Source organism: Centrocercus urophasianus, unplaced genomic scaffold (genome assembly GCF_019232065.1).
Source record: "Centrocercus urophasianus isolate 14NV4802_14NV808 unplaced genomic scaffold, USGS_Curo_1.0 seq_15, whole genome shotgun sequence".
Classification (NCBI taxonomy): Eukaryota; Metazoa; Chordata; class Aves; order Galliformes; family Phasianidae; genus Centrocercus; species Centrocercus urophasianus.
This window is the reverse complement of record NW_024884697.1, coordinates 31,778,407-31,803,609: the sequence shown is the minus strand read 5'-3', so window position 1 is coordinate 31,803,609 and position 25,203 is coordinate 31,778,407. Positions and strand designations below refer to the sequence as shown.

General features: G+C 43.9%; 2 protein-coding genes across 4 annotated transcripts in view; one reads left to right on the top strand and one right to left on the bottom strand.

The window, feature by feature from the left end:
* Positions 1 to 788: 788 nt before the first annotated feature.
* Positions 789 to 9,869, top strand: KICS2 (KICSTOR subunit 2). 2 transcript variants are annotated; one of them, XM_042816188.1, is made up of 4 exons: positions 789 to 1,063; positions 3,025 to 3,098; positions 3,177 to 3,313; positions 7,236 to 9,869. In XM_042816188.1, exons 1-4 carry the CDS (start codon positions 829 to 831, stop codon positions 8,050 to 8,052), a joined length of 1,263 nt encoding a protein of 420 aa, XP_042672122.1. In that variant the 5' UTR covers positions 789 to 828; the 3' UTR covers positions 8,053 to 9,869. The 2 variants fall into 2 exon arrangements, with proteins under 2 accessions (XP_042672122.1, XP_042672121.1); XM_042816187.1 differs by having other exon boundaries at positions 3,025 to 3,313.
* Positions 9,870 to 20,648: 10,779 nt separating this feature from the next.
* The window catches only part of SRGAP1 (SLIT-ROBO Rho GTPase activating protein 1), a 137,147-nt gene continuing 132,592 nt past the window's right edge, over positions 20,649 to 25,203 (bottom strand). For both annotated transcript variants that reach the window (XM_042815996.1, XM_042815994.1), the window contains exon 22: positions 20,649 to 23,626. In XM_042815996.1, coding sequence (XP_042671930.1) covers positions 23,249 to 23,626 — 378 coding nt within the window. In that variant the 3' untranslated portion in view covers positions 20,649 to 23,248. The remainder of the gene's footprint in view (positions 23,627 to 25,203) is intronic.

Here is a 25,203-nt window from a genome sequence, read left to right as displayed (position 1 = left end):
AATACCCAGGAAGCCCCGTTCATATCCTGTTTTCTGTATGTTATTTGCAGCCTAGTTGAAAGAGTGTAGTAGAAATACTGGCCAGAGGCAGCTGGGAACCTTGCTGCTCTGGGACAGCAGTAGGGGAGCTCTGGAGCTCAGTGCAGAGAGAAGTGGCTGCAAATTTCAGCAGGAGGTGGGTGGGACAGAGCTCTGATGTTCCCCAGGAGCTGGAACAGGCAATGCTGTCACGGCAGCCCCCTTTCTGTGGGCTTGTGTGTCACAGCTCTGCTGCGTGCTGTACTCATCTTTCCAATCTGTTCAAGGAGTTGATCTGTCCAAAGCTTAAATTAGTCCTCCTTGTCAGTGGGTTGAGCAATTGAGGATCCCTAAAATGGCTGCAGAGATGTCAGGTGGGATTGGAAGCTGCAAAAGCCACGGCTTACATGGGAGATCATGCAGGAGTGGTGCTTTAGGGTCCAAGCTAACGTTGCCCAGAAGCCCTTGCGTTTGGACGCTTAATGGAGAAAACAGTGGAGCATGAAAGCGGCCTTCTGATTTAAACCAGAGAAAACAATTCAGGAGCGGAGGGCCAGTGCTCTGCGCGCTCCTATTCTTTTGCAGCGTGGCGCGGACGGCCAGCGCCTTACGCAGAGGATCAACCCCTCCCGGCATGCCCTGCGCCCACCTGTGCCCTCGCGCCGCATGACGGGGAGGGCCGTCGCATCTCACGTGACCGCGACCCTCCCGCCCGTCTCTCCCCGCATCACGTGACGAGGACTTCCGGGGGCTGCGGCGCGAGTGAGGCCCCTCGTTCGGCTGGGAGCGGAACCCGGAAGCGGCGGCGGCATGGGGGAGTCGATCCCGCTGGGCGCGCCCGTGCCGGTGGAGCAGGCTGTGCTGGAGACTTTCTTCTCCCACCTGGGCATCTTCTCGTACGATAAGGCCAAGGACAACGTGGAGAAGGAACGTGAGGCCAACAAGAGCGCGGGGGCCAGCTGGCTGGCCCTGCTGGCCGGGCTGGCGCACCTGGCCGCCGCCGAGAAGGCCTACCACAGCATGACCTTCCTGGGCCAGAAGCTAGGTATCGCCGTCCTCGGGCCCCCACACGGTCCCGGCGGGCCGCCGCGTTGCTCCGGGTCCCGCCGTGGCGGGGTGGGGGGAAGCGGGCGGGCTCGCGGGAAGCGCAGGAGTGCAGCGCGTGAGTCTAACGCGAGCACTGGGTCCGCGCCCTCCGTGCGCTCTGACGTTCGCGTTACCCCGAAGCACGTCTTGCGGCTGGCACAGCCAGTCCTTCCGAACCTGTGCCGGGGAATAAGCAGCCTGGCTACGGTTCCCGAGCTGTAGCCAGCTCTGTTTCCGGGCGGGTGTGCTCTTGTCTGAGATTCTGGCAAAGGTGAGCTCAGTGGGGTCGCCAAGAGCTTCTTTCACGTTATGGTTCCAGGCCCTAAAACTAGAACAGTGTGTGTGTCAGAAAGTGTGTGAGTACTCAGGGCTGAAGACTGCCTCCTGAAAGTTGTTATTCATGTAGATGCTGCAGGATCTCAGGAAACCTTGGCTACAATCTTAGCTGCTTCTCTGAATACAGAAAACTAACTCATGCAGGACAAGCCATCATCATGCTGTCCTCTGGGCAGAACTCCTTGTTTTCTCTTTGGACTGCAGACTGGCATGGAAATTGAATCAAGGGATGCAAGTCTGCTGCATAATGCAGTAAAGCAACAAGAAAGTTCTGCTATGGTGTTTATGTTGAAGTGGTGACTTTAAACTATTTTATAGGAAGAATTTTACAGAGGGAAAAAGCCTACTGTAAAGCAGACTTCTAAAAGTTTGTTTGGTTCTTGCAGAAAGAGCAAAATTGACAACGTAAGGGATGTGCATAGTTTTATTTGCTTGCATACTTCAAGTACAGCAGCAATGGGTGACTGTTCCCCTGCCCTGATCCAGGGACAGCTCTTGGCTTGGAGCTATTTTTCCATGATAACCAATTCTATGCTTTTCTGCTACAAATTGCTAATGAAACTTTTGAACGTTACATGTGTAAAATAGATGTGGAACCGACTATATACCACTATGAAAGTTATAAGCAGCTTCAAAATGGAACCTGAAGTCTCTTTAAAAAAAAAAAAAAAAAAAAAAAAAAGTGTTCTGCAGGTTCATTCTTTGTGATCCTTGCTCTGCTGCAGCTCATGAGTGCCACAGCAGCACATAAAGCCATCTGGAAATGGAAATGAAATAAGAATAGTAGCTTTGTACAGTCTTTTGGGAACATCAATGAGGAATATCCTTTGTCTGTATCCCTGGTGGTAGGGGGGTTGGAACTAGCTAATCTTTAAGGTCCCTTCCAACCCAAACCTTTTCACAATTACTTTTTTAAAAATTATTTATTTTAAAATAATCATAATGTCAAACAAGTGGAGAGAAGCATTGACTTTGTTTTTTCTCAGTTTAATTATGAATTAGCCTGCACTGTGGTCCCACTGAGATAAACTGCGGTTGTTTTCCCTTTGAGTTCAGGTTGATGTTAAGATAGGATAGGAACTGGAAACATTTGGTTTGTACACATAAATATCACGTTTCCCATGTAAAGGCTGCTGTCCAAGTCTGCGTGCTCTGTCTTTGAGGAGGTGTTATTAAGGGAATTCTGTTAAAGTTTTGGAGTTATTAACAGCAGCTCAGCCTATTAAAACCTCATGTTGACTCATGACCTCCAGAGATAATAGTGTATCATAGTAGCAGAGTTAACTAAACCCCTGTTAAAAAGCCCATAGTGCAGCTAACACAGGTGTGAAGAATTTGAAGACATTTTGCAACAGTAGTTGGCTGCTATGAAATAAGAATTGGGGCAGGCAAGACTTGCATCAGATTACACAGAGTGCTTCTGTGTGCACTTCATACCTGCAAAATAATAGGCTGAAACTGATTTCTTGATGAAAAACCCATAGGAACACCTGGGGAAAAACAAACGTGGTTTTGTTCTCCAGTATTGCTGTCTATCTTTCCTCTGCCTGGAATTTGGTAATACCTCCATATTTATCTGAACAGGTGGTCAGTCATTCTTCAGCCGAAAGGACTCCATCCGAACCATCTACACATCCCTGCATAATGAGCTGAAGAAGGTGGTGGCGACGGGTCGCAATGCACTAGGAGGAACAGCTCCTCACTTGGAAGAGCTGCTTTCTCACCTGTCTGAACAGCTCTGTTTTTTTGTTCAGGCTCGGATGGAAATTGCTGACTTCTATGAAAAAATGTACACGCTCAGCACCCAAAAGTTCATTAACTCTGAGGAACTGGTAAACATTTTGGAATCCATCTTAAAGAAATATAGCTCAAGGTCAGTGCTTATTTGCTGGCAGTAAGTACTCGGGCATATGATCTGTAATAAATTATATGATGGCTGAAAGCCTAAAGATTTTGCTGTCTTTTGATTGCTGAGGAGTTCCTTGCATGAATTCATGCATGAAGTGAATGTTGGTGAGCAATGACCACCCTTGAGCTGAGGGCTCAAAGTAAGAAAAACCCAGAAAATTCTATTCATTACTTTACAGGAGCCATCTTCTCTATTCCTTAATTCATACTCAGCTGAGAGCAAAGAATGTGTGCCAGAATTCTGTTCTTATGTCCATTGCTGTGCTTGTAGGGTAAACAAGGACTTAATTCAATATGGACTTGAGTGAAAAGGGCTCAAGGCCTGGAGCACCTCTCCTATGAGGAAAGGTTGAGGGAATTGGGATTGTTTAGCTTGGAGAAGAGAAGGCTCCAGGGAGACCTCATTGTGGCCTTCCAGTACTTGAAGGGAGCTTATAAGCATGGAGGGGAATGGCTGTTTACAAGGGTGGATAGTGATAGGACAAGGGGGAATGGTTTTAAACTGAGACAGGGCAGGTTTAGGTTAGATATTAGGAGGAAGTTTTTCACACAGGATGGTGATGCACTGGAACAGGTTGCCCAAGGAGGTTGTGGATGCCCCATCCCTGCAGGCATTCAAGGCCAGGCTGGATGTGGCTCTGGGCAGCCTGGTCTGCTGGTTGGTGACCCTGTACATGGCAGGGGGTTGAAATGCAATGATCATTGTGGTCCTTTTCAACCCAGGCCATTCTGTGACTCTATGAAATTGGTTTAGGAATAGAACAAATATTTGTGTACTAATTTTAGTTTTAAACTTAGAATTGAGCCAACACATTCTAAAGCCCTGCGTTAGTTTGTGCCTGTACTGAGTAAATTTCAGATTAATTTCACAATATTGTTGGCTTTTAATATAGACTATTATTGTTTCTGATCCTCCTGGAAGGGTTTTATGGTGTTCTGTTATCACTTCTTTCTAGAGCTACTGGAGTTAGCAGAAGGAGCACAAAGTCTTTGGTGGTCTTGCCTTTCTTATGTTAAGATCTCTAAGTCACTCTTGGTTGAGTATTTCACAGCTGAAACATGATCTGTGCAAGTGGTGGCAGTTTAAAAAGAAAAGAAATTTTGAGTAACTTGACAGCAGGCAAAAATGGCTGTAAAAATGCTTTTATTTTAAAAGCCAAACAAGGTAGCTGTTTCAGGAAGATAGTTTTCAAGTGTAGTTGGGTTCTTTTTAATCTTTGTTGGTGAAATAGCATCTAAGAAGACATTTGGGTGAAATATTGTGAGTTTTTTTTATAGTTAAGATTTTTTAAATGTACAATAAAAAAAATTCAGCGCTGCTGACAGTGTTTCTAAAATTCCAAACATAAGCACTGCAGCTGACTCCCCTTGCTTTTGTTAATAATTTTAAGGAAATTGTTGTGTAACATTGTTATTTGGAAGTCTGATTTATATGATCTTACTAGTAATTTTTGGCAGTTCTTGGTTTGTAAACCCTTACAGTCTCAGGGTTGTTAGTCCAATGAAACCTAAAACATGGAGATGTTCTGAGATGCTACTAGAGCTGTGTGGGTAGCTTGGTTCTCCCCAGTGTTGTACTGGATATTTCTGAAACAAAGTCCATCCTTTATTCTTTCTTTTAGTTGTGTTGTATCTCAGAGCAGTTTCTGAGGGCTGCTATGTGACGTGTTTGCCACGCAGCATTTCTCTGTTGTCTCTCTCAAGTGAAAGGTCAGATAAACTCACCCTGATGCTGTCTGTTCCCTCTGGGAATATATCCTCACTTACAGGTGCACCATTTTATCAACACTTCTAAGCCAAACGGGGCATCTGTTTTCCTGCAAGTTCTGGCCTTGGTTTCTTTCCTTTACATCTGAAAATCATCAATCTCTGAACAATTGGAAGCTATTTTGTTAGTGCTTATTCCTGGCTTGTGAACAGCCAGTAGGAGACATTTTCCTCTGTGTTTTCTGTAAAATACAGCTGGAAAATCACCATTGCCTGAACTTTTTGAACTTTTTTTTGTGGGGTGAAGGAGGCAGTGTGTGGGAGGAGAATGTTTATGTTTTTAATTGGAGAAAGTAAAACAGCCTCAGGTCTATAAAAGCTTAATATATAATCAATAAGTAATCCGTTTTGATGTAATTATTCTTGTGTCTTGTGGCTTGCATCTAGTCAGTGTTTTGTAGCTTTGTATGCATCTGTGATCTAGAGAAAGAAATTAAGAAGTTGAAGAAAAAATGTTGTCTTTGTAGTCTGGAGAACAGAACCATCATCCCTGTGCTCTCATGAATGACTGGGGGGGAAGTAGACTGATCTACCACATTCATCATTTAATTTTTTTAAATGAATTTGAACTTATGTCTTAGGAGCAAATCCTTTCAAAAGTGTGTGTTGTGGCTGTCAAGAAAAAAGGAGACCCTTGAAATATGATAAGGCTGTCAGACTATTTTTACAGGCTGAAGCATTGATATTTTGGCAGCAAGCTGAGTGGAAAGTCAAAGAAAAAGCAGCGAAGAGGAAGAAGAGGAAGAGGGAGAAAAGTTTAACATTCTTGTCCATTCTTTTGGTCTACAACAAAATGAAATGTTTTGGTTTTGAACCAAGTATTTCCAAAATTGATTCTGTGGATTGTGACTGGAGAGTTCAGGGAGATAATGAGTGGAGCTGCTTTCACCTTGTCTGTTGATCACTTATTAGAGGTGTGAAGAATTCAGTGTAAACTTGTTTGCTTTAAAGTAGTATCAAGGATCAACCCAGGATGTTGGAAGTGAGGGCATCAATCTGTATTGATTTCAGTCAAGTCTTGTTTTTGAAGTGTTGGTTCTTCTTTGATGGTGATCTCTTTAAGAGGTCACCTAAATGCATGTTATGGGAATGCACTTATTAAAAAGGCTGCTTGTCTTAGCTGAACTTCTGTCAGAAGTTGAGTATTTACCTACTGCAACTGGAGCAGTTCTGCACAATTTGAATTAAAGTGTATTTATCTCCAGTGTTACAAATCTATGAGTTTGAGTGATGAGGGGAAGGAAGTAGACTGGTTCTGAATGAGGTTTTTTGTTGTGGGGTGGTTTGGCTTGTTTTTTTTTCCCCTCTGTGAAGTTAAGATAAAATAGAGAAGAGCTGGGAGGAGAAGAGAAAGCTGTAAAATGGCTCTATTAAAACTCCATTTCACTGAGACTTGTCCTAATGGTACAATCACTCTAATGAATAAGATGTGCATTGGCACTTCTACCTTATGAATGAGATTTTCATAGCATCTGTTAAACTGAGAGCTGGTCTTACCCTGAATTCTTAGAGGGGGAGATGTGCTGACAGTTAGAGAATCTTTTACTGTGAAAGTATGAGATTCTACTGAATATTTTTCCTCTTCATTGCTCCTGGCACACCAACATTCAAATTTGAGACTGGGTTCAACAGTAAATACAGTTAATTGTGGTTCTACTGATTTATTTCCCATCACAGTTTTATTGTTTTATTGTAAATTGAAAAGGAAAGAAAGCAAGCTCAGGTTGGTTTCCTCATAGCTTCCCTACATGAGCAGTGAATTTATAACATAACTTTCTTTATTTAAACTTAATATCTTAGTACTATTTGACAGCTATCAAGACATATTACCACCAGAAGAGATTTTAAAATTGAAACAAAACCACTTGAATTTAAAGAGGAATGGTTCTGTAATAGCTTGTGAATCAATATAGGCTGATGTAGGTATGCTGTACATTCATTAAAATGTTTGTCCTAGTTATGCTAAGTAGGAATTCTTAAATTAACAAGATAACTTGTTGGCTTACGCTTCAGCCTGCCTTGATGTGTTGTGTTCTGTCTGTGAATTGAGAAGCACTAGCTGATAACTTCACTGTTGTCTGTAGAGTTTCTCATGTCTTGAACAATGTTGTGTTTTCTAGATTTCATCATCCAATCCTCAGTCCTCTTGAAAGCAGTTTCCAGCTGGAAGTAGATGTGCTTGCGCATCTCTTAAAGGCTCAGGCTCAGATCTCAGAGTGGAAATTCCTTCCATCCTTGGTCAACTTGCACAGTGCTCACACAAAGCTACAGACTTGGGGCCAGATATTTGAAAAACAACGAGAGACCAAGAAGCATCTGTTTGGGGGGCAGTCCCAGAAAGCCGTACAACCTCCTCACCTCTTCCTCTGGCTGGTGAAACTCAAAAACATTCTCCTTGCCAAGTTTAGCTTCTACTTTCACGAGGCCCTTAGCCGACAAACGACCGCGTCTGAAATGAAAACTCTGACTGCTAAAACAAATCCTGATTACTTTGGGAAGATCTCCAGTTTTATTCGGAAATACGACGCTGTCAATGTTTCCTTAATCTTTGACAATCGTGGATCGGAGAGTTTTCAAGGACACGGTTATCACCATCCCCACTCTTACAGGGAAGCTCCCAAAGGAGTGGATCAGTATCCTGCAGTGGTGTCTCTGCCCAGTGACAGGCCTGTTATGCACTGGCCCAATGTAATCATGATTATGACTGACAGAACCTCTGACCTCAACAGTTTGGAGAAAGTTGTTCACTTCTACGATGACAAAGTCCAAAGCACGTATTTTCTGACTCGCCCTGAACCTCATTTCACCATTGTAGTTATTTTTGAGTCCAAGAAGTCAGAAAGGGATTCTCACTTTATTTCTTTTCTCAATGAAATTTCACATTCCCTTAAGAATTCCAAAGCTTTTGCAAGTTTGAAGCCTGGATCCAAAGGGTAAAACACGTAACCCAAATTGTCAAGGCAGACTGTCAGCCTTAGGGTAACTGCAGCTTCCAGGATTACATAAACTCATGATTATCGTCGTCTAATTAAAAAGGAACCATTATTTTTAATGATATAAGTTCAATTAAAAAAAAATACAGCTAACTGACTCTTGGGGAAAAAAATATTTTTGGCAGTATTCAGTGAGATAACTTAACTGTGGGGTGCTAAATGGCAGCGGTGAGAGTTTTTTGAGTGTGTGTGTGTGTGTGTGTGTGGTTTCCAATTTGCAGTATGATTTATTTTTTCAGTCCACAACTTGGTTGCCTGTATAACAGAGGAATATATGCACTTTATTATAGTCTGATCTATAGAGATTACTGAAAATGTGATGAGGGTGGAAAATGTGTATTTTCCGAAAACCAAAAAACTGTCTGACAGGAATTACTTCTGGGAACTGTGCACTGATGGAAGGGAATATTGAAATGTGTGAATCTGCAAGAGCACGTTTTCAATAAATAAGATACATGAATCACAAAGGAACTCGCTAATTAAAACACTTTAAAAACAGTTGAGAACTGATACTGTCTGTTAAGCAGCAGTTTATTCCAAACAAGCTCTGAAGCATAAAGCTGCTTCAGAACACAGGCTCAATCAAATAAAGCTGAAGCATGTTTTGGGAGCAGAGCGTTCCCTGCAGTGATGAGACCCTGTGTGTATCTGGCTCCAACTGAAGCTGGAGGAGTTTGAGCAGGTGGTTTAGATTGGAATGGTTCCACAGAAAAGCAGCAAAGCTCTTTCAAGTTGTGCTTTTGTTCAGCTACACGTTAAAAAAGCGTGCAGGAGGAAATACCCTTTGTGAGTTATTTTACAATTTGCTGTCAGGGCCAACTTGGATATACTTTCAGATTTTTGGAAGTTTGTTGTTTTTATTCTGTTCTGTTTTAAATGCTTTCACAAGTAAGCTAAATTGCAACTCTTGGAATTTTGATTTTCGTTCCTTTGCAGTGTGTTTTCCTCATTCTGAAATGTCTGTTTCGCTGCTTAGTTTTTCCAAATCCGGAGGCTAGAAGTGTGGTTTCTGATTATTCTGAAAGTGCTGTTCATTTTGAGAATTGATATTTCCCTGTGTCACACACGGCTTACAGGCTTATACTGTGTGTTTCTTCTGACCACTATGCAGTTTCTTTTGTGGGAATTCAGGAGGGAAGGATGTGGCTCTGACACACAGTTTATGCTGGTGTAGTCAAGTTAGATCCTTAGCTAACACTGTTGAGGCTTTGAAGCAGAACAGATACCCTTGGATTTTAAGTTTTACTGAGTACCTTCCTCTCTTGCAAAGGGTTTTGGTAGCTTGTCTCACCTCTCCTGCAAGTGCTGGTTTCTTCACAGTCACGTGAGAATGCTCTCATCTCAAAGTGTGAGCTCCAGTTTTGCATTTTGTGCCAGAGAGTCTTCCATGTTTTGCTATAATTAGGTGTTGGTCTGTTGAAAATATCTGCTTCTTCCTTTTTCCTAAGTCTTAGTCTAGCTGCAGTATCACCCTTAAGATTTTGAAGAGGCTCCTTTTTGTCACTGGAAAAGGAGAGGTAGATACACCAGCAGCAGACCACCACCTGGTTGTAACAGTGTTGCACTTTGCATCTCCTGTTGTCCTTTTGTCCCAGTGAAACTCTAAACCCTCCCAAGACTGTCTTTTGTGTGCTTACCTTCTTTCAGATAGTGGCTTTGTAATGTTGTCGTGCTATTGACTTCCTCAGCCTGATAAGAGAGAAGAAGCTGTCACCTGAACCGATTCCCAGTCTTCAGCAGTGTAATAAAGTGTTGCACGAATTCTGTCTGCCTCTGCAGTATTTTCCTGTGAGACCAGCTATCCACGGTAAGGGGAAGAAAGTAGCTTTGGGAGGAGAAAAGCATATGAATACAGTCACCTGTTTCCAATCTTTAGGTAGCAACCATCTTGGCAGAACAGCTCTTTCTGGATAGATGATTTTGAGAGTCTTAGTTGGTTTACATTATTAACTAGGACATGCTAATATGATACTAAGAGTTAACATTTGAAGCTTGGGGCAGTGCAGTGCTTGTTGTAATTGTGCAGCTCGCTACTGATCTCATAAAGTATTTAGTGTCACTAAATATTTGGCTCTGTGTTATATGCATCATTTGCTACCAAAGTACTGGGAGGTTTTTTTTGGTGTGTGTAAGTCAAATTACTCAGAGCTGTAAAGAGAGCATAATTGTGCTGAGTTGTTGTGGTCCCATGTGATCTACAAGTTGAATTAAAAGTTGTTAAAAGACTTGCTTTCATCAGCACCACTGGCAACTGCAGCAGGCTGGAGTTATGTCCTCTCTGGGTGTTTACTAGGTCTGGTTCTTCAGGAATAGAGCAGTGCTTCTCCAAAGACTTCCTGGGTCTGTGTAGGAATCTAGGTAAAATTGTAGGAATACTTTAAAGGTGAAAGGTTATGTTTTGCAACTCCACTTTTCACCTAAAACTCAGTTAGACTTGTGGTGGGGCATCTGAGGCTTTGCCCTCATCAATACAGCTAAGTAAACTAGGCACCCCCACGCTGGAAGATGCTAACTCTTATCAGAGAGATGGGGTGGGAAGTTGTGAGCACTAATAGGCTGTCTTCTTTTAATCTGATGCTCTAAATCTGCCTGCATGATTTACAAATTTGACCATTTAAGTCCCATTTTAGGTGTGGAAATCATTTTGTAGAGCTCACCTCTGCCTGGAATGATGCTGAAGGAAAGGTTCAGAAACAGTAAAAGTTATTTTCTTCTCTTCATATGTATCTATCTAGAGAGAGCAATAGGCAATTATTTTCAACTGTCATTGAGTAATAGGCGTTTGGGAAAAGCAAGTCCTTTTTTATTGTTGCTTATGTGGGGAATGACTGAGATAAATGGAGTCCCCACCCCAGCTTCCTAAGCAATTTGTCTACACTGTTTTGCCTGCAAATCCAATATTCTTAGGTGTAGTGGATCAACCATTTCCATGCTGAAGTTTGCAGTCTGCATGCAGACTTATTGAAACGATGGGATGACTTATTGAAACGATGGCTGCTAGATTAATAAGGGATCAGCCTACTTGCTTCTGAGAGAAGCAGAATAGAGTAGAACAGAACGGAACAGTGGAGTAGAACCAGAACAGGACAGGACAGTTGGAAAGGACCTTTGTACAACATCTAGTCCAAGTGCCTGATCCCTTCACAGCTAACCAAAAGTTAAAACATATTACTGAGGGCATTATCCAATCGTTTATTGAAAACTGACAGGCATGAGGCATCAGCAATGATGTTGGTAACACACCAATGTCTTAGTTTTTGCACAGCAGTGCTCACTCTAAGTTAAGAACTTTCCAGCTTTCCCCAATAGCTTGCCAGCAAGGAAATTGGGGAGATCATGGGAGGGGACAAAGCCAGGAGAGCTGATCCAGACTGGCCAAAGAGGTATCCCATACCGTATGGCATCGCTCTGTATCAAACTGGGAGAGACAGCCAGAGAGAAGGACTGCTGCTCAGGAAGTCCCTGAGAACCTGTCAGCAGGTGCCGAGCAATTGCATTGTGCACCACTTGTTCTGTGTATTCTTTTATCATTATTAGTTTTCCTTCCTTTTCCATCCTATCAGACTTTTTTTCTCAACCTGTGGGTTTTACTTTTTTTCCAATTCTTTCCCCATCCCACTGGCAGGGTGGGAAGAGTGGATGAACAGCTGTGCAGTGCTTAGCTTCCTTTGGGGTTAACCCACAATGAGTGTCTGGCATTTATCTTTGATGAACTTCACGCTACTGCTGACTGCCCAGCGTTCTGATCTGTCTGGATCCCTCTGCAGGCATGCCATCTTTCCGAGGAGTCAACAGAACCTCACAGTTTAGTACCATCAGCAAACCTGCAAAGGATGTTTTCAACTCCTGCATCCAGATCTCTGACAAAAATGTTGAGTAGAGCGGGACCAGTCCAGAAGCATGCTGTGTTAAAGGCCTTGCTGAAAACCAGAAAGGTTCTGTCTGCTTCTTTGCCTTCATCAACCGGGCAGGTGGCCCTGTCACAGGAGATCAAACTGCTCAGCAGGACTTTCCCTTGATGAACTCCAGTTGACTATGCCTGATAGCAGCTTTGTTCTTTAAGTGCTTTTCAAAATCACCCAAGAAGATTTTCTCCGTGACTTTTCCAGGAACTGATTAACAGGTCTGCAGTTTCCTGGGTCTTCACTCATGCCATTTTTGTACATGGTTATGACATTGGCTGTTTTCCAGTCAGCAGGGACCTGCACAGGCTTTCATGACCTTTGGTAAATTGTTGAAAGGCGTCCAGCTATAGCAGCTGCTGACTCCTTCAGTACTTCAAGGGTGAATCCCATCTGGACCTATGGCACATTGAGCTGACGTAGTCCTTTTATATATGCAGATGGAAAGTCATCGCTTCTCCAGTCGTACTCCCCCAGTTGTGAGGCCAAGATCTGTCAGTACTGTTAAATATGAAGAAAAAAAAAAAGAAAAGAAAAAAAGAGAAAGAATTGAACTCCTCTGTTTTTTCCTCCTCCTTCCTCATTAGGTGATCTTCCACTCCAAGGATTAGTCTGATTGTGGTTGATATACTTGAAAAAGTCTTTTTTTGTTGTCTGACACCACATTGGCCAGTGGCAACTCAAGCTGGGCTTTGAGTTTTCTCATTTTCTCCCTGTAGATGAAAACCAAAGCTCCATAGCCTCCCTATGAAGACAGACCTTGCTTCCAGAGATCATGTATTTCCTTTTTCAAGCCTAGTTTCAGGTAGAGTTCCCTGTTCAGCCAAGTTGGTCTTCCAGCCCATTAGCTTAACTTGTGGCGTAGTGGGATTACCTGCTCCTGAGCTTTTAAAAGGTGGTTCTTGAAAAGTGACCAGCTCTCGTGGGCCCCTGTGCTCTCTAGGGCAGATTCCCAGAGGATGCTGCCAACCAGCTCCTGGGAAAGAAAGAAGGAAAAGGAACCAAACACATTGATGATTTTGTAGTATATCCAACTACACGAGAAAGAGCTGAAATTTCAAGAAACAGAACTATTTCAAGTTCTTCTATATTTATCTTCAAAGCTGCCAGCTGAAATGTCTTCAGGGAGTTGATACGATAATCACATGTTAAAAGCACAGCTTTCGTGCTTCAGAGTATAATTTGCTCACCAAGCGTGGAAGAACTTACGTATCCATCTGAAAGGTTATTCTGCAACCATGTTTTATACGGACTTACTGGTTTTTTTGCACTTCATGATAGTATTTCCTTAGACACTTATTTCATAAATTATATTTAGAAATAAACTGGACAGAACTTTTCCCAAAACTGGCATTCCTTCAAGAATGCCAAGTGTAAGCGTTCTGTCCAGCTCAGGGAAGAAAACAGCTGAATCCAATTTTTGTACCATTTTTCCATGCGTAAGAGCAATGCGTTAATTGCTTTCGTACTTTGGTAAGGTGGAAAAGCTGCCACTAGAGGGTGGTGTTAATATTAAAAGTAAGTAGTTTTGAGCTCAGTCTGTATCCAGGATAGAATTATTGTTTGTACTCTCCTACACATTTATGAACATAGCTTTTAATGCTCTAGTCTGATCTGTTGTTTTAGTATTGTTGGCTTTCTTCCCCATTGAGTGACTTACGGAGTTCTGTTTTAGCTGTAAACAGCAATAACAAGTATCTTGTTTCATACCTTAGTATGTATGTGAGCACTAAAATGATTTTGTTTCATTCATCTTCTTCATGAGGGGATTCTCACTCAGTTGAAGAAAAAAAAAAAAAAAAGCAACTTAAAAAGCTTTTACAATTTTTCTGTTGAAAACTACCAATTCATTTAAAATTGCATTGCATTTTACAGATTTATTTTCCTCATTCTTACCATTTTTTTTTCTTCCTCAACAGTAGAGGAACATTTTTTTTTTTCCCCAAGGCATTGCAACATGATCTAATGGCTGTTACAGCCCAGTGAGGGAGCTGGATAATGTCCCCATGCCATTTTGCTCCAAACTCTACTCAAGGAATGGTCTCCCCACTGGGGCACGACTCCCCAGGGGGGCATAGCTATCCAAGGTGACATCTTTTGAAATGTGCTCCTGGGAAGATTTTTCACTATTTCTTTGGTGGGGGTTATTCTCTATTTCTCTTCAGTGTGAGTAGTCATCTGGCAAGGCAAGCATGAGCCGGTGTTCCATGCAGCGTTCCTGAGGAGGCTTCTTGCAACCCATTCTGATCTTCATCGGTCTGTACTGACTGACCTTCCCCAAAAGGGGATTTGTTTTGGGAGGGAGAGGTATTCGAGGAGACCTTGCTGGCAGACAAAGGTGACACCAGGCTGGGGTTTAAGCCTAGTGTGTTAGAGAGTGTGTTAGAGAGTTTTGGTAGTGTAGCTTGGTCACAGCCAGGTCCGTTGGAAGTGAATCCATGCCAAGAACCTACTACAGATATCTGCTCTAACCACCAAGCTCTTCCACCACCCATGTTCCACTTCCCACCCCAGTCTGGGTCAAAACACATTAATAGTTGTATTTTTTCCTCCTTTCTCCATGCTGGAAGATATTACCCCACAGCAAATAATTGGACTTTGATGTCTTCTTAGGAGTGTCAGTTTTTGTTCCCCCTGCTGATGCCGTACATCACCACGCACCATGACCAGAGAGCCTGTGACTGTGACTGAACCAGCGCTAGAATTACCATAATGGGGGCTTTGGTGGTGCATAGTAAACACATCTTTCAGTGTGACTGTGTTGAAATTATGACTGTTCAGGGGATAGGACAGTGCCTTTGAGCTGATAATGTGACTGCGTGCATGGGATGCAAATGCATTGTGAACAGCCACCCCGTGGTGCACAGGTTTAATAGAGCAGATCTTCATTGACTCCGTGTGAAGATGAAAATTTTCTAGTCATGTTTAATCTTAGCCTGATAAATCACTGGGAAAACAAACAAACACACAATTAAATGGGTTAAGTATACAGTTGTGGCACTCCAGCAGGAAGATGGGCTTGGTTTTGAAAGAGCTGTCAGTGGAGGGCAGCTCATCCAGTGGCTGGGAAACACAGAAAGAGGTCGACTTAAAGCCCAGAGGTGGGCCGGGTGGCACTGCCAGCAGCACAGAGCCCAGCACCCACCGTGGTGGAGGCTGTGGTGGCTGCAGTGGTGGCTCTTCCTCAGTGGTGCTTTGGCCACCTGCTCACCGCATGTCTGGTTAAGAACTAACAGTATTCGTCTGGTTACTATGGCAATGAGGCTGCATGAGTTGTCATGGTGACAGAACAGATTTTTTTTGTCATCTTTGTACTGAAGAGTGAGAGATGTAATCTGAGGGGGTCTCTGGACATGACAGTTCACCTCATATCTTCTTCCTGGACAAAGATATTCACGCTCACTCTGGACAGTGCACAGTGCATGTCCTTCCCATATGACTACTTGCTTTTTTGCATCCTGATGATATGTTTTTCTTTCATGTTTGGGAAGAAAAGAACACCTCTGGTAAACTGTAAGTTGTTAAGCCTGGTGTAATTATCTGCACTACTGTCCAAGGTGTGTTAATAAAATATAATTCAGCTAGTGAGGCTGTTTCCAGGCACTTCTTTAATCTTGTGTCTGCTATTTATATTATTTACATCTGTACCTGCACATGATACAGTGGCATACTAGGTGTCCATTTGAAAAAATAATTTTGAGCTGATCTCTGAAGAAAACTTGCTTCAATTTCTCCCCTTCAGTACATTACAGTGTTTTTGTTTTTGTCTTGGAAATGCATCTTTTTGATGCAGTCTTATTTAAATGGACTGCTTGCTCTTATTTTTAGGACTCCGTGACCAATACACAATCTTTTTCTCTTACATCTGAGCTTTGCACCAGTATCTCCTGGTGCTGCCTTTTTTTTCTTCATTTTTTTAATATAGTTCACCAGCAGGACAAGTGCACCGTATGCATGATATAGATTATATTGCTTTCAGTAGTCCTTTCCCTAGGAGAGCTAATAAAGTCCTATTTCACCCTTAGAGAAGCAGAGTGTACCAATCAATCATCTGTGTTTTTTCGGCTGAATGAGAAATGAAATTCCTGGAGTGCAGAGCATTCCCAACCAATTGGTCATGTCAGAATAAAACCCTCAATCACAGAATTGTAGAATCACAGAATGGCTTGGGGTGGAAGGGACCCCAATGGTCATAAAGTTCCAGCTCCCTGCCACAAGCAGGGCCACCAACCTCCAGATCTGGTACCACATCAGGATGTCCAGGGCCCCATCCAATCTGGCTTTGATCACCTCCAGAGATGGAGCATCCACAACCTTGCTGGGCTGTCTGTGCCAAGCACCTCAGCACTCTCCCTGTGAAGAACTTCCCCCTGACATCCAAGCTAAACCTTCCCTCCTTGAGCTTAAAAGCACTCCCCCTTGTACTATCACTGTCTACCTCTGTAAAAAGTTGATTTCCCTCCTCTGTTTAATTCTCTTTTAAATACTGAAAGGCTCAATGAAGTCACCCCACAGCCTTCTCTTCTGCAGGCTGAACGAGACAATCTCCCTCAGTCTGTCAATGCAAGAGAGGTGCCCCAACCCTCTGATCATCTTTGTGGCCCTCCTCTGGAATATTCACCTTGCCTCAAGATTACAGCTGTTTCTAAGAAAACAAACGTTCTGCTCATAATCTAAGTACCCCTAAAACCTTAACTGCTCTGAAGTGTCCCTGCTGAGCCAGGCACCTCAAAATGAAGCCTGAAAATAGCATTGGGAGTGTTTCTTGACAAGGAGTCCAGGGTGCTTTCTTTGTAGTCACCAGGAAGTCTGGAAGATGGAAAATTTGAAAACTAGGTGTGCAACTTAACATCACTGATACTTCAGAAATGTCTTCAATGCTTTGTGATGTGCTTTTTAGAAGGAAGTCGTGTGTGTGCCAGTATCCCGACACTCATTGACAGGAAGCGTAGGAAGGATATTGGCTGAGGAACGTGTTAGGATTTGGACCTGAACAGTGCTGGGTGGGAATCTGGGTTGTGCCTGACAGTCCTAAATCTTTGTCATCACAGTGATATTTTTAGCATCCTTCTTGCTTTATAAACCACTGATCACTGTGTGCTTCAGCACACAACTTGTGTGAGGAGTTCTCACTGGGGCCACATGCTGGAGGGCTTGTTGCAATTCCTCAGAACCAAGTCCAGGTTTCACAGCATCACTTTGACATCTACAAATAGTAGTTCTGTTTTCTTTCTCTCCCTTGTCCTCAGCTTTGTAATTACTTCCATAAATTGTGACAAACTCATTGACCTAAGGAACGAAGTTTTCAGAAACTCACATGGACACGGGGTACCCAAGTACTCATTCAAATACAGAACTGCAGCTTCTGGGTGAGGTAAACTCTCTACTGCAAACAGCTGGGAAGCAGCAAGGTGCTACAAGGTGCTGGCTCTGCCTTTCCAAACTTTTCCCTTTGAATCTCCAGAGGTCCCTGCTAGCACCTATATGCAAACACAGTGCAGCCCTCCTTGGCTTGCTTCTAACTCAGGCTTCTCAGAGCCATTTGCTTTACAAGAAGCTCTGAAATAATGGGAAAATGCTGCTCCATCAAAATAAAGATCTTGCAGGTGTGACACATCTGCTTTTGCCATCTCATCCTCCTGCCGTTCATTGGTTTTCATAGAAAATATTCCTTGCATGCTTTCAAGTGCTGGAGTTAGATGAGAACCTGCTTGGACTGCCTTGCCAACACAAGATGGGACACTGCAGTGCTCGTCTTGTTCTTCAGGTGTAAGTTGACCGTTGGATTAGATGTTCTTGAAAGTCTTTTCCAAGCTCAATATTTGTATGATTCTGAGACACCCCACAGCTCTCTGCTAGATGTGACCAAACAAATGTTTTGTAAAAAGCCAGAATATTTTGGAGGACAAGCCAGCACCCTGCATTTCCGTACAGGTTACCTTTCTCAGACTGGATACAGGAGTTCCTAGAATCATAGATTGGCTTGTGTTGGAAAAGACTTTAAAGATGACCCATTCCACCTCCCTGCCATGGGCAGGGTCACCTCTCTCCAGCTCAGGCTGCCCTTGAGTTCCAACCTGGCCATGACTGCACTCAGTGATGGGGCACCCACAGTTTCTCTGTGCAGCCTGTGCCAGCACCTCACCATGCTGAGCATGAAAAAATTCTTCCTAATGTTTAATATAAACCTGCCCTCTTTCACTTGAAACCCATTACCCTTTGTCCTGTCACTACACGCCCTAATAAAAAGTATCTTCATCTTTCTTATGCTTACATATTCATAGGCTGCAAGGAGGTCTCCCTGGAGTTTTTCTGCTCTCTCCTCTCCAGGCTAAACAACAGATTTTGGTGCTGGAGCCCCAGAAGAGAAACAAAACCCCAAAAGTGCTCTCATGCCACGGGTTCACCCTCCTCCTCTCCCCTGCGTAGGAAGTGAATTCCAGCAGTTCAGAGGCTGCAGTTCAGCTGCAGAAGTAGTGGAGGAGCAGCACTATGGCTGGTCCAGCAGCATCCACACCAATGGGGCCACAGGTGGGAATGAGAATGGAAAAGAGTTTAGAATTAACTACGTGTGATTTGCCAGTCCCTGATCAGCTGTGTTTTGGTTCGTTATTTTTGTCTTGTGTATAAATGGGTTTTGTTCAGGATAAATGGGATTTAACCACAAAATTAGCCCGTGAGGTAAGTGAAATTTAGAAGAGAGGTTCCGATGATAGATTTGAAATTAATTTTGGACATGCTCTTATACTAGCACTGAGGAAAAAAACATCTGAAGAGTTGAGAAAATTGTTGTGCTGAAATTCTGCTGGATGTGAGAGTAGTGGTGGCAGCTGCTAGGTGCACTTTACTGGCTGCCAGCCATGGAGCTGATGTGTGATCACAACAGGCTGCTCTGCAAACACTGCAGTCAGAACGAAAAACAATTAAGAACCAATCTGATGTGTTGAACTGGTTGGTGAACGGCCCCACAGTTCTCAGCATTCCTTGGTCAAGGAATCCTTGTGAAGGATTTTAGATTCCACCCGTAGCACACTTGAAACATACACTCCGTGACTGACAACAACCTCTTTAGTAATATTCTTCCATTGCAATCAAAAAGCCATTGTTAGAAAAATGACTGCTTCAATGACCATTTTATTTCCCTGCAGGGCAGCGCTTGTCTCTGTGATTTGGCTGACCTGAAAAGTAATGCATTTTAATAAATGCATAGCACTTTTTAACGTTGTTTGGTCAGTGTTTACAGATGCCAGTGTGCACTACAGAACACACACACAGCAGGTATGAAGTGGGGCACCAGGCATGGGATGCTGCAGGGCATGGGTCCATGTCAGCTCTGGGTGCAGCAGCTGCCTGCCTGCTGCGATCTGTGCACGTGTTCTCCTGCTCTGGTAACCTGGGCAAAATGAAAGTTGCTTTAATTTCATAGAAAAAGTGACATTCTTAACATAAGAACAGTACTTTCCTGCATCAATTACTGATTGATGCTTGGTCTTGGTTTCAGTTGATCCCCACTGATCAACACCATGTGGACCAAAGAAAGGCTCATTCCTCTGAGCAGTGGCTCTCCCACACAGGGTCTCAAGGCAACAAGCTCCACACCGTACCAAGGACACCGGGAACACTGCAACAAGTTTGCAGCAGCTCCTGAGCCCCCGGGGCTGAGCAGAGGTTTATGTCCCTCAGGACAGCTGTGCCTGGAGCTCCCTGCAACTCCAAACTGTTGTTTTCAGAGGTGACCAGAGAGCTGAATGTACCACCTCCACCACTGCTCATTTTCTGCCCTGCTAACTGACTTTTCTCAGATCAGCAACCCCCACTGCTTTGCAAAGTGCTGTAGGGTCAGCAGACTCCTTCCTCCTCCAAACCTCTGGGCTGCGCAGTAAAGGCAAGGGCTGCTCTCACCGCAAGGCCTGTGAGCAAAGAGCAACACGGCACCGGGGCTTCAGTATCAAGTTAAACAAGGGAAGGGTTCTCCTCAACTCATCATTTCCCTTTTGTTTTAAAATAGGTTGAAAGCTGCCACAGAAGCCTTTCTGTGCGGCAGCTGACTGCAGGAATTAGGTTACACTTCCTCTGGGCTACGCAGGGCCCCGAGTGAGGGATGACCTGTGCCAGCCCTTCCTGCAGCCCTGAGCCAGCTTTTGTGCAGCAGAGGACAAGAAGAAATACCTAAAGTAAGTCACTGGGTGCTGGAACGCAGAGCCTGGCACTGCAGGCTGACGGATGGGCCCACCAAGAATGCTGCTGTGGGTTTGCAGGACCTGAATGGAAAGTGGCGCCGAGGGCAGCGGCACAAGTCCAAGAAGCCACAGCCCAAGATGGCTCCCACAGCTCTGGATGGCTCCCCTCACTCACTTGGGTTTAAGCAAGCATTGAAAACACTTGTTTCGAAATGGCTTTTCTCCCCCTTCAAACCACTGTAAGTTGGAGGGACTTTGGTGAGTGTATGGGGATGGTGCTCGTGAATTAGGAAGCAACCTGTCTGGGAACAAGCACTGCTTCAGGCCAGGATGGCGATCTGATGCAGGGTGGGGGTGGGTGGCGAGGGAATGCTGGTTATTCTCTCATGGGGAAGCTAAGGAGAAGAGAGAAATCCACACCAGACAGTACGGAGGTTGACCCATCAAAACTACACGCACAGACAGAACTATCTTCTTTATTATAAAGATACACTATGAGGAACAAACCTGAATGTATACTGAAGCTTGTAATGGTACATGCCAAAATGTACAGTACTATACATAAAAGTGCATTGTCACAACAGATTAACAGTGCATTTCTCTTCCAGAACCGTGAAGTGTCCATGTTTTTGTTTGTTCTTCGAGAATGGAAGGAATGCAATGGGAATGCAGCCATACACGAACAGGAAGGATGCAATGGAAATGCAACAGTACAAGAGCAAGGCTAAAGCTCCTCTAAAATTTAAAGGCACTTTCACATGTACATACTACAGATGTACATTGACACAAGTAGGTAACAGTCAACAAGCAGGAAGCTACCAGTACTGCAATTCATCAAACTTGACAGTAAAGGACAATACTGACTCGATTAGGTGTGCAGGAGTTACCCTTTAGTACGTCTGTAGTTGTAGCAGTCTTTCCTGTTACATATCCACTTACTATACTTTTAAGTATCTATAATTACCATCAAACTACACATTTAACTGTGTGAATGCACTAAGTGGATGCATTCACTAAATGCACTGTTTCTAATATTTTCTTTTGCTAAACAATTTCTAATATAAGCATTATGGAGTTCAGTACAGTTATTTAAACATACAAAATTCCCTATGCAATTTAAAGATACAGGAATCCATCTCAATTATGCCAGGTAGGTTATTTTAAGAACGCTAGACTACAACTGCATGTCAATGACAGCTGGAATTCCAGTTTGTTTCACTGTTTCTAGTAAACTGAGGAACCACTGGCACTTATCTCCTGGTCCCAAACGAGTGTGCAGACCCCAGAGAGCAGCACTAACCGGGCAGGGGAGCCACTGCCAGCGCTGTGCTCTGGGAATCCAGACTTTGCTTCTCAATGGGACAGATGACAGCCTGCAGTGGGGCTGATGATGGGTTTGCACATAGTGGGAGAGGTGGAGGAGCCCAGATGGGTGGGCTATCCAACGCATTTAATGGGATGCTTTTCTTTGGAGCTTTGTGTTATCTCTCTACAAAGTGTAAATCACAGCAGAAGTAAGTTGCTCTTAAATTCCACCAGCTCCGTAACTGTCTGTATCAAAAGCTGTCACCACTCTTTCTCTCCCAGACTGAATTCTGTGTAGTGAATGGGGCAACTTAAAGCTCTCCACTGGTGAGGTCCTAAACAACGTATGGAAAGAGAGATCTCAAAGCCTGTTCTACTCTCATAGCTGGACTACTATGGATTTTTTTTCCCCCCATCCTCTTCACTAAAACTTACTTTATGGGTTGGATGTTGGAAATCTTACTTGCAGAAAGCATCTGATGGCTTACTGCTGCAGTGTGCTGAGCAGCCGTACATTTAGTTCACGTGGAGCAGAGCTCAACAACAGAGTGCTAAGCAAAGCTGACAGTCTTCACTCACACATAGGCGTAAGAAAGGTACTGATTTCTGCAGTAAAGAAAAAAAAACAAGAGGGGAAAAAGTGGTTATGGAAAACCTGAGTCAGGTTGAATCCAGGTGGTAGAACAGCTGCCTGTTCTGTGGGTGAGCCCAGCCCTGTGTGGGGCAGCCCACCTGCAGAGCGCCCGTGGGGCTGCAGTCAGCACAGTGCTGAGAGACAACCAGCAGCACTGGGGCAGCTCAAACTCTGACTGCTGCAGCTCAGATCACATTTTCAGTCTGCCACTGAGCAATAAAGTCAATGGGATACTTTGCTGAATGACTGCGTAGCTGATCCTTTTAACTGCCTACCAGCCTGCCAAACGGACCGACAGCCTCACGCTTCCCAGAGCCTGGCTCGCCCAGCTAGCAACTTGAAATGAAGTTAGCTTCTGTGAAAAATGCAGTGTCAGGGAATCAAGGTCTAGGTTGGTGGCGAGAGGAGTTTCTTGATACTATCCTGGAGATGCGCTAGCTGTGACCTGGGATGCTGCTTTTTATCAGTGAGAGCAGAGCAGTGTGATCTCCAGGTCTATTCAGCACCTGTCCCAAAGTGAGACCGACAACAAGAAAGCTAAAAACTGGTGCCAATTGTGAGAGCTGTGGTGGCTTTTTTTCTCTGTGTGTGACTTAAATGGGAACTGTGGCCTGAGATGACTTAGACATTCCACACTGACACTTAACCCTCACATGCTGTATTTCAGCTCTTCCTAACTTGCTTCAGAATTGTTTTGGTGACCCAGAGATGAGAGGTTCCACCTCTCTGACACCCCCCTCCCTGCCCCTTACTTTTGTGCGGGATCTGTTATTACACAGTTACAGTAAGACTGTGAAATACGGTACAACGTGGCAAGCTGTTCGTGATCCGTGTTGATTTTATTACAAACGGTGCAGCATCAAGTTTTCAAGTAAGTGTATGTTTGTTTTCTTTTAAAATGATGCACAATCGTCCAGTTCTTCTTTTAATTGAAACCATACAAAATACAAATGCCCATGTTAATGCAGCTACTTTCAGACAATACATTCAAAAACACTGAAAAACAAAGCCTCTCCAGTTATAAACATGAACAAATGATGTCATGGAGCCCTGACTTCTATCGTTAATCCATCTCTTTCCCTAGCATACTCCAGCCGGGCACCGTGGGTGGCTGAGCTTCTACATTGTGCAAGATTTGTCTGCTGGACCCTGGGAAGGAGGGGAAGGCCCTATGCTAGGGTTTGTTTTTGGAAGAACAATAGGTTTTGGCCTAAGAGCGGGAGGTTTCAGCTGCACTCCCATTCTAGGGGCCACCATGGGCTTGAAAGTACTCATGGTGTCACTGGAAGAACTGGTGCTACGGCGAATCTGAGGCTCGGAGCTCCGTAAAACCACGCTATGGAGGGGGCTCAGTGACTCCGTGGAGGTGGCGGGAGTGGGGCTGTTCTTCATCTGCTCCAAGGTGTCCAGCACGACGTCGGGCGCGTGCTTGGCGGAGCTCTGCCGCTCCAGCTCCCGGAGCTCGTTCAGCGCCGTGTTCATCGTCTCCTCAATGTCCTGCGTCAGAGCACAGAGACAGCGGCACGTCACTGGAGCTGCTACTGAACGCACAGAGCAGGAGGAGCAGGGAGGGGTGCAAAATGCAAGGATTAACTTGCCGGCACTGCTCTCTTTAATGAATATCAGAGTGCTAAAGCCAGTCTGCGCCAGATTTATGTGAAAGACGTTACAACTGACAAGCCTGCGGTCTGGCTGAACGCTGCAAAATTTAACCTGCTTACGTGACATTCATCAAAATCCATCTCAACTGTCAAAAAAATCCATTAAGCCCAAACCTGGAAATAATTTTATTAGGCGGCAGGGCAATGAACATTTTGCTTCATGGCATTTTTATTTAACTGAGAAGATTTCCTGTATCTTTGGGGTAACGCCAGCTCTTTAGATTTTGTCCCATTTGCTGGCTCTTAGTTGGCTGCAACCCTCACCACTCAGGTGTTCAGCATGGGTACTGCCTACAGGGGTTACGAACCGCGTTTTCTAAGGAAGTCGTGCCTGCATGTCTGCCAGCTCTTCTCTCCTGTTTCTCTAAGTTAAATTTTAAGCAGAAAAACTGCAAGATATCATTGTTCCATGAGCTTATCTTAGAAACTGATTGTTTTCTATTAGGTTTTCCAGCACAAAAATATTGAAAGAAAGCACCAGCACTGGTTTATTTATTCTTAGTGGTATTGAGATAGATCTGAGGTTAAGTATCTAATGTTCTTTGCTTACTCACAAGAACCTTCACATAGGTTAAGCAAAGTTCAGGTTCTTTCACAGCCAAATTATCACCAGCTTAGGCACGAAGAATGACAGCTTGAGCCAAACAGCACTACGTGTGGCTCAAGAAAAGTAAATAAACAACTTAGAGTAAAACAAAACAGTAACAACATTTAGATTTTCTAACTCTCTAGTATTGGTTCAGCTTTCTGAGCCAACCATGACAGTCCCCTGTGTCCCTTGCTGGAAGCTGAGTTTGAAAGCAAGCGTTGTCAGTACATGAAATTTTAAAACATGAATGCCAGTGTTATTGGAAAATACTTCTGCAATCATATTGTACCCTCAGGGTGCCCCCAGTAATCATGTTATACTATCCAGACAAAACCTGAGTTTTGAAGACAGGAGTATTAATTTGTTCAAGAGCTCCCTATTACCAGTTTTGCACAGTCATAGAATCATGCAATGGTTTGTGTTGGAAGGGACCTTTAAGATCACATAGTTCCAACCCCCTGCTATAGGCAGGGGCACCTCCCTCTATACCAGGTTGTTCAAAGCCCCATCCAGCCTAGCCCTGAATGCTTCCAAGGGGAGGCATCCACAATCTTGCTGGGCTACCAGTCTCTCAGCATCCTCACCACAAAGCATTTCTTCCTACTTCCACAATGACCAATGTGATGATCGGGTGCTCCCTTCCACCCTTCTTATCATTTCACTGATAGGAATGACACTGTTGAAGGGTTCTCATGGGGACTATATGGATTTACAACAGGGCAACTTCTTGCATTTTACGTTCTAAGCACAACTACAAGCACCAAATAATTGTACTGCAGAACCACGTATGATCTATATGAAAGCTAAATATGATCTACACTTCA

Coding starts and splice junctions, on each gene's coding strand:
- KICS2 (XM_042816187.1), top strand. CDS start 829: ATGGGGGAGTCGATCCCGCTGGGCGCGCCCGTGCCGGTGGAGCAGGCT. Junction 1,064..3,024: donor CTTCCTGGGCCAGAAGCTAG/GTATCGCCGTCC, acceptor TTATCTGAACAG/GTGGTCAGTCATTCTTCAGC. Junction 3,314..7,235: donor TTAAAGAAATATAGCTCAAG/GTCAGTGCTTAT, acceptor TGTGTTTTCTAG/ATTTCATCATCCAATCCTCA.